This window comes from Ascaphus truei, chromosome 13, assembly GCF_040206685.1.
Source record: "Ascaphus truei isolate aAscTru1 chromosome 13, aAscTru1.hap1, whole genome shotgun sequence".
Taxonomy (NCBI): Eukaryota; Metazoa; Chordata; class Amphibia; order Anura; family Ascaphidae; genus Ascaphus; species Ascaphus truei.
Window position 1 is genome coordinate 33,551,153 of NC_134495.1, and position 12,573 is coordinate 33,563,725.

The 12,573-nt window shown below is 56.8% G+C and overlaps 1 protein-coding gene across 2 annotated transcripts in view; it reads left to right on the top strand.

Annotated features, from left to right (window-relative positions):
- Window positions 1-11,819: 11,819 nt before the first annotated feature.
- The window catches only part of LOC142465111 (protein-glutamine gamma-glutamyltransferase K-like), a 46,377-nt gene continuing 45,623 nt past the window's right edge, over window positions 11,820-12,573 (top strand). Inside the window, exon 1 of one of the 2 annotated variants that reach the window (XM_075569036.1) lies at window positions 11,820-11,945. In XM_075569036.1, the coding sequence (XP_075425151.1) occupies window positions 11,838-11,945 (108 nt within the window). In that variant the 5' untranslated portion in view covers window positions 11,820-11,837. Of the gene's footprint in view, window positions 11,951-12,573 lie in introns of both variants that reach the window. The other variant, XM_075569037.1, reaches the window with a different exon arrangement.

Consider the following 12,573-nt stretch of genomic DNA (forward strand, 5'->3'; position numbering starts at 1 on the left):
CACACAGTGGGAACCCCTCCCGTGGGTGTGATATTTGGGGTCACACAGTGGGAACCCCTCCCGTGGGTGTGACATTTGGGGTCACACAGTGGGAACCCCTCCCGTGGGTGGGATATTTGGGGTCACACAGTGGGAACCCCTCCCGTGGGTGTGATATTTGGGGTCACACAGTGGGAACCCCTCCCGTGGGTGTGATATTTGGGGTCACACAGTGGGGACCCCTCCCGTGCGTGTGATATTTGGGGTCACACAGTGGGAACCCCTCCCGTGGGTGTGATATTTGGGGTCACACAGTGGGAACCCCTCCCGTGGGTGTGATATTTGGGGTCACACAGTGGGAACCCCTCCCGTGGGAGTGATATTTGGGGTCACAGTGGGAACCCCTCCCATGCATTTGATATTTGGGGTCACACAGTGGGAACCCCTCCCGTGGGAGTGTTATTTGGGGTCACACAGTGGGAACCCCTCCCGTGCGTGTGATATTTGGGGTCACACAGTGGGAACCCCTCCCGTGCGTGTGATATTTGGGGTCACACAGTGGGAACCCCTCCCGTGGGAGTGATATTTGGGGTCACACAGTGGGAACCCCTCCCGTGGGAGTGATATTTGGGGTCACATAGTGAGAACCCCTCCCGTGGGAGTAATATTTGGGGTCACACAGTGGGAACCCCTCCCGTGGGAGTGATATTTGGGGTCACACAGTGGGAACACCTCCCGTGGGTGTAATATTTGGGGTCACACAGTGGGAACCCCTCCCGTGGGTGTGATATTTGGGGTCACACAGTGGGAACCCCTCCCGTGGGAGTGATATTTGGGGTCACACAGTGGGAACCCCTCCCGTGGGTGTGATATTTGGGGTCACACAGTGGGAACCCCTCCCGTGGGTGTAATATTTGGGGTCACACAGTGGGATCCCCTCCCGTGGGTGTGATATTTGGGGTCACACAGTGGGAACCCCTCCCGTGGGAGTGATATTTGGGGTCACACAGTGGGATCCCCTCCCGTGGGTGTGATATTTGGGGTCAAACAGTGGGAACCCCTCCCGTGGGTGTGATATTTGGGGTCACACAGTGGGAACCCCTCCCGTTGGTGTGATATTTGGGGTCACACAGTGGGAACCCCTCTCGTGGGTGGGATATTTGGGGTCACACAGTAGGAACCCCTCCTGTGGGTGCGATATTTGGGGTCACACAGTGGGAACCCCTCCCGTGCGTGTGATATTTGGGGTCTCACAGTGGGAACCCCTCCCGTGGGTGTGATATTTGGGGTCACACAGTGGGAACCCCTCCCGTGGGTGTGATATTTGGGGTCACACAGTGGGAACCCCTCCCGTGGGAGTGATATTTGGGGTCACACAGTGGGAACCCCTCCCGTGGGTGTGATATTTGGGGTCACACAGTGGGAACCCCTCCTGTGCGTGTGATATTTGGGGTCACACAGTGGGAACCCCTCCCGTGCGTGTGATATTTGGGGTCACACAGTGGGAACCCCTCCCGTGGGTGTGATATTTGGGGTCACACAGTGGGAACCCCTCCCGTGGGAGTGATATTTGGGGTCACACAGTGGGAACCCCTCCCGTGGGTGTGATATTTGGGGTCACACAGTGGGAACCCCTCCCGTGGGTGTGATATTTGGGGTCACATAGTGGGAACCCCTCCCGTGGGAGTGATATTTGGGGTCACACAGTGGGAACCCCTCCCGTGGGTGTGATATTTGGGGTCACACAGTGGGAACCCCTCCCGTGGGTGTGATATTTGGGGTCACACAGTGGGAACCCCTCCCGTGGGTGTGATATTTGGAGTCACACAGTGGGAACCCCTCTCGTGGGTGGGATATTTGGGGTCACACAGTGGGAACCCCTCCTGTGGGTGCGATATTTGGGGTCACACAGTGGGGACCCCTCCTGTGGGTGTGATATTTGGGGTCACACAGTGGGAACCCCTCCCGTGCGTGTGATATTTGGGGTCACACAGTGGGAACCCCTCCCGTGGGTGTGATATTTGGGGTCACACAGTGGGAACCCCTCCCGTGGGTGTGATATTTGGGGTCACACAGTGGGAACCCCTCCCGTGGGTGTGATATTTTGGGTCACACAGTGGGAACCCCTTCCGTGGGTGTGATATTTGGGGTCACACAGTGGGAACCCCTCCCGTGGGTGTGATATTTGGGGTCACACAGTGGGAACCCCTCCTGTGCGTGTGATATTTGGGGTCACACAGTGGGAACCCCTCCCGTGCGTGTGATATTTGGGGTCACACAGTGGGAACCCCTCCCGTGCGTGTGATATTTGGGGTCACACAGTGGGAACCCCTCCCGTGGGAGTGATATTTGGGGTCACACAGTGGGAACCCCTCCCGTGGGTGTGATATTTGGGGTCACACAGTGGGAACCCCTCCCGTGGGTGTGATATTTGGGGTCACATAGTGGGAACCCCTCCCGTGGGAGTGATATTTGGGGTCACACAGTGGGAACCCCTCCCGTGGGTGTGATATTTGGGGTCACACAGTGGGAACCCCTTCCGTGGGTGTGATATTTGGGGTCACACAGTGGGAAACCCTCCCGTGGGAGTGATATTTGGGGTCACACAGTGGGAACCCCTCCCGTGGGAGTGATATTTGGGGTCACATAGTGGGAACCCCTCCCGTGGGAGTGATATTTGGGGTCACACAGTGGGAACCCCTCCCGTGGGAGTGATATTTGGGGTCACACAGTGGGAACACCTCCCGTGGGTGTGATATTTGGGGTCACACAGTGGGAACCCCTCCCGTGGGTGTGATATTTGGGGTCACACAGTGGGAACCCCTCCCGTGGGAGTGATATTTGGGGTCACACAGTGGGAACCCCTCCCGTGGGTGTGATATTTGGGGTCACACAGTGGGAACCCCTCCCGTGGGTGTAATATTTGGGGTCACACAGTGGGATCCCCTCCCGTGGGTGTGATATTTGGGGTCACACAGTGGGAACCCCTCCCGTGGGAGTGATATTTGGGGTCACACAGTGGGAACCCCTCCCGTGGGTGTGATATTTGGGGTCAAACAGTGGGAACCCCTCCCGTGGGTGTGATATTTGGGGTCACACAGTGGGAACCCCTCCCGTTGGTGTGATATTTGGGGTCACACAGTGGGAACCCCTCTCGTGGGTGGGATATTTGGGGTCACACAGTAGGAACCCCTCCTGTGGGTGCGATATTTGGGGTCACACAGTGGGAACCCCTCCCGTGCGTGTGATATTTGGGGTCACACAGTGGGAACCCCTCCCGTTGGTGTGATATTGGGGTCTCACAGTGGGAACCCCTCCCGTGGGTGTGATATTTGGGGTCACACAGTGGGAACCCCTCCCGTGGGTGTGATATTTGGGGTCACACAGTGGGAACCCCTCCCGTGGGTGTGATATTTGGGGTCACACAGTGGGAACCCCTCCCGTGGGTGTGATATTTGGGGTCACACAGTGGGAACCCCTCCCGTGGGTGTGATATTTGGGGTCACACAGTGGGAACCCCTCCCGTGCGTGTGATATTTGGGGTCACACAGTGGGAACCCCTCCCGTGCGTGTGATATTTGGGGTCACACAGTGGGAACCCCTCCCGTGGGAGTGATATTTGGGGTCACACAGTGGGAACCCCTCCCGTGGGTGTGATATTTGGGGTCACACAGTGGGAACCCCTCCCGTGGGTGTGATATTTGGGGTCACACAGTGGGAACCCCTTCCGTGCGTTTGATATTTGGGGTCACACAGTGGGAACCCCTCCCGTGGGTGTGATATTTGGGGTCACACAGTGGGAACCCCTCCCGTGGGAGTGATATTTGGGGTCACACAGTGGGAACCCCTCCCGTGGGTGTGATATTTGGGGTCACACAGTGGGAACCCCTCCCGTGGGTGTGATATTTGGGGTCACACAGTGGGAACCCCTCCCGTGGGTGTGATATTTGGGGTCACACAGTTGGAACCCCTCCCGTGCGTGTGATATTTGGGGTCACACAGTGGGAACCCCTCCCGTGGGTGTGATATTTGGGGTCACACAGTGGGAACCCCTCCCGTGGGTGTGACATTTGGGGTCACACAGTGGGAACCCCTCCCGTGGGTGGGATATTTGGGGTCACACAGTGGGAACCCCTCCCGTGGGTGTGATATTTGGGGTCACACAGTGGGAACCCCTCCCGTGGGTGTGATATTTGGGGTCACACAGTGGGGACCCCTCCCGTGCGTGTGATATTTGGGGTCACACAGTGGGAACCCCTCCCGTGGGTGTGATATTTGGGGTCACACCGTGGGAACCCCTCCCGTGGGTGTGATATTTGGGGTCACACAGTGGGAACCCCTCCCGTGGGAGTGATATTTGGGGTCACAGTGGGAACCCCTCCCATGCATTTGATATTTGGGGTCACACAGTGGGAACCCCTCCCGTGGGAGTGTTATTTGGGGTCACACAGTGGGAACCCCTCCCGTGCGTGTGATATTTGGGGTCACACAGTGGGAACCCCTCCCGTGCGTGTGATATTTGGGGTCACACAGTGGGAACCCCTCCCGTGGGAGTGATATTTGGGGTCACACAGTGGGAACCCCTCCCGTGGGAGTGATATTTGGGGTCACATAGTGAGAACCCCTCCCGTGGGAGTGATATTTGGGGTCACACAGTGGGAACCCCTCCCGTGGGAGTGATATTTGGGGTCACACAGTGGGAACACCTCCCGTGGGTGTAATATTTGGGGTCACACAGTGGGAACCCCTCCCGTGGGTGTGATATTTGGGGTCACACAGTGGGAACCCCTCCCGTGGGAGTGATATTTGGGGTCACACAGTGGGAACCCCTCCCGTGGGTGTGATATTTGGGGTCACACAGTGGGAACCCCTCCCGTGGGTGTAATATTTGGGGTCACACAGTGGGATCCCCTCCCGTGGGTGTGATATTTGGGGTCACACAGTGGGAACCCCTCCCGTGGGAGTGATATTTGGGGTCACACAGTGGGATCCCCTCCCGTGGGTGTGATATTTGGGGTCAAACAGTGGGAACCCCTCCCGTGGGTGTGATATTTGGGGTCACACAGTGGGAACCCCTCCCGTTGGTGTGATATTTGGGGTCACACAGTGGGAACCCCTCTCGTGGGTGGGATATTTGGGGTCACACAGTAGGAACCCCTCCTGTGGGTGCGATATTTGGGGTCACACAGTGGGAACCCCTCCCGTGCGTGTGATATTTGGGGTCTCACAGTGGGAACCCCTCCCGTGGGTGTGATATTTGGGGTCACACAGTGGGAACCCCTCCCGTGGGTGTGATATTTGGGGTCACACAGTGGGAACCCCTCCCGTGGGAGTGATATTTGGGGTCACACAGTGGGAACCCCTCCCGTGGGTGTGATATTTGGGGTCACACAGTGGGAACCCCTCCTGTGCGTGTGATATTTGGGGTCACACAGTGGGAACCCCTCCCGTGCGTGTGATATTTGGGGTCACACAGTGGGAACCCCTCCCGTGGGTGTGATATTTGGGGTCACACAGTGGGAACCCCTCCCGTGGGAGTGATATTTGGGGTCACACAGTGGGAACCCCTCCCGTGGGTGTGATATTTGGGGTCACACAGTGGGAACCCCTCCCGTGGGTGTGATATTTGGGGTCACATAGTGGGAACCCCTCCCGTGGGAGTGATATTTGGGGTCACACAGTGGGAACCCCTCCCGTGGGTGTGATATTTGGGGTCACACAGTGGGAACCCCTCCCGTGGGTGTGATATTTGGGGTCACACAGTGGGAACCCCTCCCGTGGGTGTGATATTTGGAGTCACACAGTGGGAACCCCTCTCGTGGGTGGGATATTTGGGGTCACACAGTGGGAACCCCTCCTGTGGGTGCGATATTTGGGGTCACACAGTGGGGACCCCTCCTGTGGGTGTGATATTTGGGGTCACACAGTGGGAACCCCTCCCGTGCGTGTGATATTTGGGGTCACACAGTGGGAACCCCTCCCGTGGGTGTGATATTTGGGGTCACACAGTGGGAACCCCTCCCGTGGGTGTGATATTTGGGGTCACACAGTGGGAGCCCCTCCCGTGGGTGTGATATTTTGGGTCACACAGTGGGAACCCCTTCCGTGGGTGTGATATTTGGGGTCACACAGTGGGAACCCCTCCCGTGGGTGTGATATTTGGGGTCACACAGTGGGAACCCCTCCTGTGCGTGTGATATTTGGGGTCACACAGTGGGAACCCCTCCCGTGCGTGTGATATTTGGGGTCACACAGTGGGAACCCCTCCCGTGCGTGTGATATTTGGGGTCACACAGTGGGAACCCCTCCCGTGGGAGTGATATTTGGGGTCACACAGTGGGAACCCCTCCCGTGGGTGTGATATTTGGGGTCACACAGTGGGAACCCCTCCCGTGGGTGTGATATTTGGGGTCACATAGTGGGAACCCCTCCCATGGGAGTGATATTTGGGGTCACACAGTGGGAACCCCTCCCGTGGGTGTGATATTTGGGGTCACACAGTGGGAACCCCTTCCGTGGGTGTGATATTTGGGGTCACACAGTGGGAAACCCTCCCGTGGGAGTGATATTTGGGGTCACACAGTGGGAACCCCTCCCGTGCATGTGATATTTGGGGTCACACAGTGGGAACCCCTCCCGTGGGTGTGATATTTGGGGTCACACAGTGGGAACCCCTCCCGTGGGTGTGATATTTGGGGTCACACAGTGGGAACCCCTCCCGTGGGTGTGATATTTGGGGTCACACAGTGGGAACCCCTCCCGTGGGTGTGATATTTGGGGTCACACAGTAGGCACCCCTACCGTGGGTGTGATATTTGGGGTCACACAGTGGGAACCCCTCCCGTGGGAGTGATATTTGGGGTCACACAGTGGGAACCCCTCCCGTGCGTGTGATATTTGGGGTCACACAGTGGGAACCCCTCCCGTGGGTGGGATATTTGGGGTCACACAGTGGGAACCCCTCCCGTGGGTGTGATATTTGGGGTCACAGAGTGGGAACCCCTCCCGTTGGTGTGATATTTGGGGTCACACAGTGGGGACCCCTCCCGTGCGTGTGATATTTGGGGTCACACAGTGGGAACCCCTCCCGTGGGTGTGATATTTTGGGTCACACAGTGGGAACCCCTCCCGTGGGTGTGATATTTGGGGTCACACAGTGGGAACCCCTCCCGTGGGAGTGATATTTGGGGTCACAGTGGGAACCCCTCCCATGCATTTGATATTTGGGGTCACACAGTGGGAACCCCTTCCGTGGGAGTGTTATTTGGGGTCACACAGTGGGAACCCCTCCCGTGCGTGTGATATTTGGGGTCACACAGTGGGAACCCCTCCCGTGCGTGTGATATTTGGGGTCACACAGTGGGAACCCCTCCCGTGGGAGTGATATTTGGGGTCACACAGTGGGAACCCCTCCCGTGGGAGTGATATTTGGGGTCACATAGTGGGAACCCCTCCCGTGGGAGTGATATTTGGGGTCACACAGTGGGAACCCCTCCCGTGGGAATGATATTTGGGGTCACACAGTGGGAACACCTCCCGTGGGTGTGATATTTGGGGTCACACAGTGGGAACCCCTCCCGTGGGTGTGATATTTGGGGTCACACCGTGGGAACCCCTCCCGTGGGAGTGATATTTGGGGTCACACAGTGGGAACCCCTCCCGTGGGTGTGATATTTGGGGTCACACAGTGGGAACCCCTCCCGTGGGTGTAATATTTGGGGTCACACAGTGGGATCCCCTCCCGTGGGTGTGATATTTGGGGTCACACAGTGGGAACCCCTCCCGTGGGAGTGATATTTGGGGTCACACAGTGGGAACCCCTCCCGTGGGTGTGATATTTGGGGTCAAACAGTGGGAACCCCTCCCGTGGGTGTGATATTTGGGGTCACACAGTGGGAACCCCTCCCGTTGGTGTGATATTTGGGGTCACACAGTGGAACCCCTCTCGTGGGTGGGATATTTGGGGTCACACAGTAGGAACCCCTCCTGTGGGTGCGATATTTGGGGTCACACAGTGGGGACCCCTCCTGTGGGTGTGATATTTGGGGTCACACAGTGGGAACCCCTCCCGTGCGTGTGATATTTGGGGTCACACAGTGGGAACCCCTCCCGTTGGTGTGATATTTGGGGTCTCACAGTGGGAACCCCTCCCGTGGGTGTGATATTTGGGGTCACACAGTGGGAACCCCTCCCGTGGGTGTGATATTTGGGGTCACACAGTGGGAACCCCTCCCGTGGGAGTGATATTTGGGGTCACACAGTGGGAACCCCTCCCGTGGGTGTGATATTTGGGGTCACACAGTGGGAACCCCTCCTGTGCGTGTGATATTTGGGGTCACACAGTGGGAACCCCTCCCGTGCGTGTGATATTTGGGGTCACACAGTGGGAACCCCTCCCGTGGGTGTGATATTTGGGGTCACACAGTGGGAACCCCTCCCGTGGGAGTGATATTTGGGGTCACACAGTGGGAACCCCTCCCGTGGGTGTGATATTTGGGGTCACACAGTGGGAACCCCTCCCGTGGGTGTGATATTTGGGGTCACATAGTGGGAACCCCTCCCGTGGGAGTGATATTTGGGGTCACACAGTGGGAACCCCTCCCGTGGGTGTGATATTTGGGGTCACACAGTGGGAACCCCTCCCGTGGGTGGGATATTTGGGGTCACACAGTGGGAACCCCTCCCGTGGGTGTGATATTTGGAGTCACACAGTGGGAACCCCTCTCGTGGGTGGGATATTTGGGGTCACACAGTGGGAACCCCTCCTGTGGGTGCGATATTTGGGGTCACACAGTGGGGACCCCTCCTGTGGGTGTGATATTTGGGGTCACACAGTGGGAACCCCTCCCGTGCGTGTGATATTTGGGGTCACACAGTGGGAACCCCTCCCGTGGGTGTGATATTTGGGGTCACACAGTGGGAACCCCTCCCGTGGGTGTGATATTTGGGGTCACACAGTGGGAACCCCTCCCGTGGGTGTGATATTTTGGGTCACACAGTGGGAACCCCTTCCGTGGGTGTGATATTTGGGGTCACACAGTGGGAACCCCTCCCGTGGGTGTGATATTTGAGGTCACACAGTGGGAACCCCTCCTGTGCGTGTGATATTTGGGGTCACACAGTGGGAACCCCTCCCGTGCGTGTGATATTTGGGGTCACACAGTGGGAACCCCTCCCGTGCGTGTGATATTTGGGGTCACAAAGTGGGAACCCCTCCCGAGGGAGTGATATTTGGGGTCACACAGTGGGAACCCCTCCCGTGGGTGTGATATTTGGGGTCACACAGTGGGAACCCCTCCCGTGGGTGTGATATTTGGGGTCACATAGTGGGAACCCCTCCCATGGGAGTGATATTTGGGGTCACACAGTGGGAACCCCTCCCGTGGGTGTGATATTTGGGGTCACACAGTGGGAACCCCTTCCGTGGGTGTGATATTTGGGGTCACACAGTGGGAAACCCTCCCGTGGGAGTGATATTTGGGGTCACACAGTGGGAACCCCTCCCGTGCATGTGATATTTGGGGTCACACAGTGGGAACCCCTCCCGTGGGTGTGATATTTGGGGTCACACAGTGGGAACCCCTCCCGTGGGTGTGATATTTGGGGTCACACAGTGGGAACCCCTCCCGTGGGTGTGATATTTGGGGTCACACAGTGGGAACCCCTCCCGTGGGTGTGATATTTGGGGTCACACAGTAGGCACCCCTCCCGTGGGTGTGATATTTGGGGTCACACAGTGGGAACCCCTCCCGTGGGAGTGATATTTGGGGTCACACAGTGGGAACCCCTCCCGTGCGTGTGATATTTGGGGTCACACAGTGGGAACCCCTCCCGTGGGAGTGATATTTGGGGTCACAGTGGGAACCCTCCCGTGGGAGTGATATTTGGGGTCACACAGTTGGAACCCCTCCCGTGCATGTAATATTTGGGGTCACACAGTGGGAACCCCTCCCGTGGGAGTGATATTTGGGGTCACACAGTGGGGACCCCTCCTGTGGGTGTGATATTTGGGGTCACACAGTAGGAACCCCTCCCGTGCGTGTGTTATTTGGGGTCACACAGTGGGAACCCCTCCCGTGGGTGTGATATTTGGGGTCACACAGTGGGAACTCCTCCCGTGGGTGTGATATTTGGGGTCACACAGGGGGAACCCCTCCCGTGCGTGTGATATTTGGGGTCACACAGGGGGAACCCCTCCCGTGCGTGTGATATTTGGGGTCACACAGTGGGAACCCCTCCCGTGGGTGTGATATTTGGGGTCACACAGTGGGAACCCCTCCCGTGCGTGTGATATTTGGGGTCACACAGTGGGAACCCCTCCCGTGGGTGTGATATTTGGGGTCACACAGTGGGAACCCCTCCCGTGGGTGTGATATTTGGGGTCACACAGTGGGAACCCCTCCCGTGGGTGTGATATTTGGGGTCACACAGTGAGAACCCCTCCCGTGGGAGTGATATTTGGGGTCACACAGTGGGAACCCCTCCTGTGCGTGTGATATTTGGGGTCACACAGTGGGAACCCCTCCCGGGGGAGTGATATTTGGGTCACACAGTGGGAACCCCTCCCGTGGGTGTGATATTTGGGGTCACACAGTGGGAACCCCTCCCGTGGGTGTGATACTGTATTTGGGGTCACACAGTGGGAACCCCTCCCGTGCGTGTGATATTTGGGGTCACACAGTGGGAACCCCTCCTGTGGGTGTGATATTTGGGGTCACACAGTGGGAACCCCTCCCGTGGGTGTGATATTTGGGGTCACACAGTGGGAACCCCTCCCGTGGGAGTGATATTTGGGGTCACACAGTGGGAACCCCTCCCGTGCGTGTGATATTTGGGGTCACACAGTGGGAACCCCTCCCGTGCGTGTGATATTTGGGGTCACACAGGGGGAACCCCTCCCATGGGTGTAATATTTGGGGTCACACAGTGGGAACCCCTCCCGTGGGAGTGATATTTGGGGTCACACAGGGGGAACCCCTCCCGTGGGTGTAATATTTGGGGTCACACAGTGGGAACCCCTCTCGTGGGTGTGATACTGTATTTGGGGTCACACAGTGGGAACCCCTCCCGTGGGTGTGATATTTGGGGTCACACAGTGGGAACCCCTCCCGTGGGTGTGATATTTGGGGTCACACATTGGGAACCCCTCCCGTGGGTGTGATATTTGGGGTCACACAGTGGGAACCCCTCCCGTGGGTGTGATATTTGGGGTCACACATTGGGAACCCCTCCCGTGGGTGTGATATTTGGGGTCACACAGTGGGAACCCCTCCCGTGGGTGTGATATTTGGGGTCACACAGTGGGAACCCCTCCCGTGGGTGTGATATTTGGGGTCACACAGTGGGAACCCCTCCCGTGCGTGTGATATTTGGGGTCACACAGTGGGAACCCCTCCCGTGGGTGTGATATTTGGGGTCACACAGTGGGAACCGCTCCCGTGCGTGTGATATTTGGGGTCACACAGTGGGAACCCCTCCCGTGGGTGTGATATTTGGGGTCATACATTGGGAACCCCTCCCGTGGGTGTGATATTTGGGGTCATACATTGGGAACCCCTCCCGTGGGTGTGATATTTGGGGTCACACAGTGGGAACCCCTCCCGTGGGAGTGATATTTGGAATCACACAGTGGGAACCCCTCCCGTGGGTGTGATATTTGGGGTCACACAGTGGGAACCCCTCCCGTGCGTGTGATATTTGGGGTCACACAGTGGGAACCCCTCCCGTGGGTGTGATATTTGGGGTCACACAGTGGGAACCCCTCCCGTGGGTGTGAGTTGGTGAGTGTTACAAGTTTCACATACCGAGGATTCCTCACACTTTACCTCTGAGCTGGGAGGCTCTATATTTGGGGAGGGATGGCCGGGGTGTGGGGATATACTTGGGTGCCACCCAGGGATTTATATCCACCCCTCAGTACAAACCTGTCATTATTTGCAGACAGACTCGGATCAGAACCAGCTACTGTGAGGCTAGTGTCATGTTTATTCTATATGTTTCTGTGTGTCAGTATGTACAAGTGTGTGTGTTTGTCAGTGTGTATACGTGTGTCTGCATTCACTATGTGTGTCCGTGTCTATATGGTTGTCTGTATGTGTCTGTATACAGAATGTGTCTGTGTATATATGGCTGTCTGTTTATGACAGTGTGTATACGTGTGTCTTTGTACGTATGTCTGTATATGTGTGTCTGTGTATGTCAGTGTGTATACGTGTGTCTGTGTACGTATGTTTGCATATGTGTCTGGGCCAGTGTACATGTGTCAGAATATGTGTCTGTGTATGAGTGATTGTGTGCCTGTGTGTCAGTGTGAATGTACAGTATGTGTCTGTATGTCAGTGTATATGTGTGTTTGTGCTGCCTGTGTGTTAGTGTATATGAGTGTTTGTGTGCTGTGTGTTTCAGTGTGTATATCTGTGTGTGTGTATATGTGTGTGTGTGTGTGTGGGTGTGTGGGTGTGTGTGTGTGTGTATTATATATAATGTATACATTCTATTGGTTATATGTTCAGTTTGTGTTTTCCTCCGTGAAACGTGTGACCGGCACAGTTACAGAGTTATAAGAACTGTACATGACCAGCACACAGTTAAATG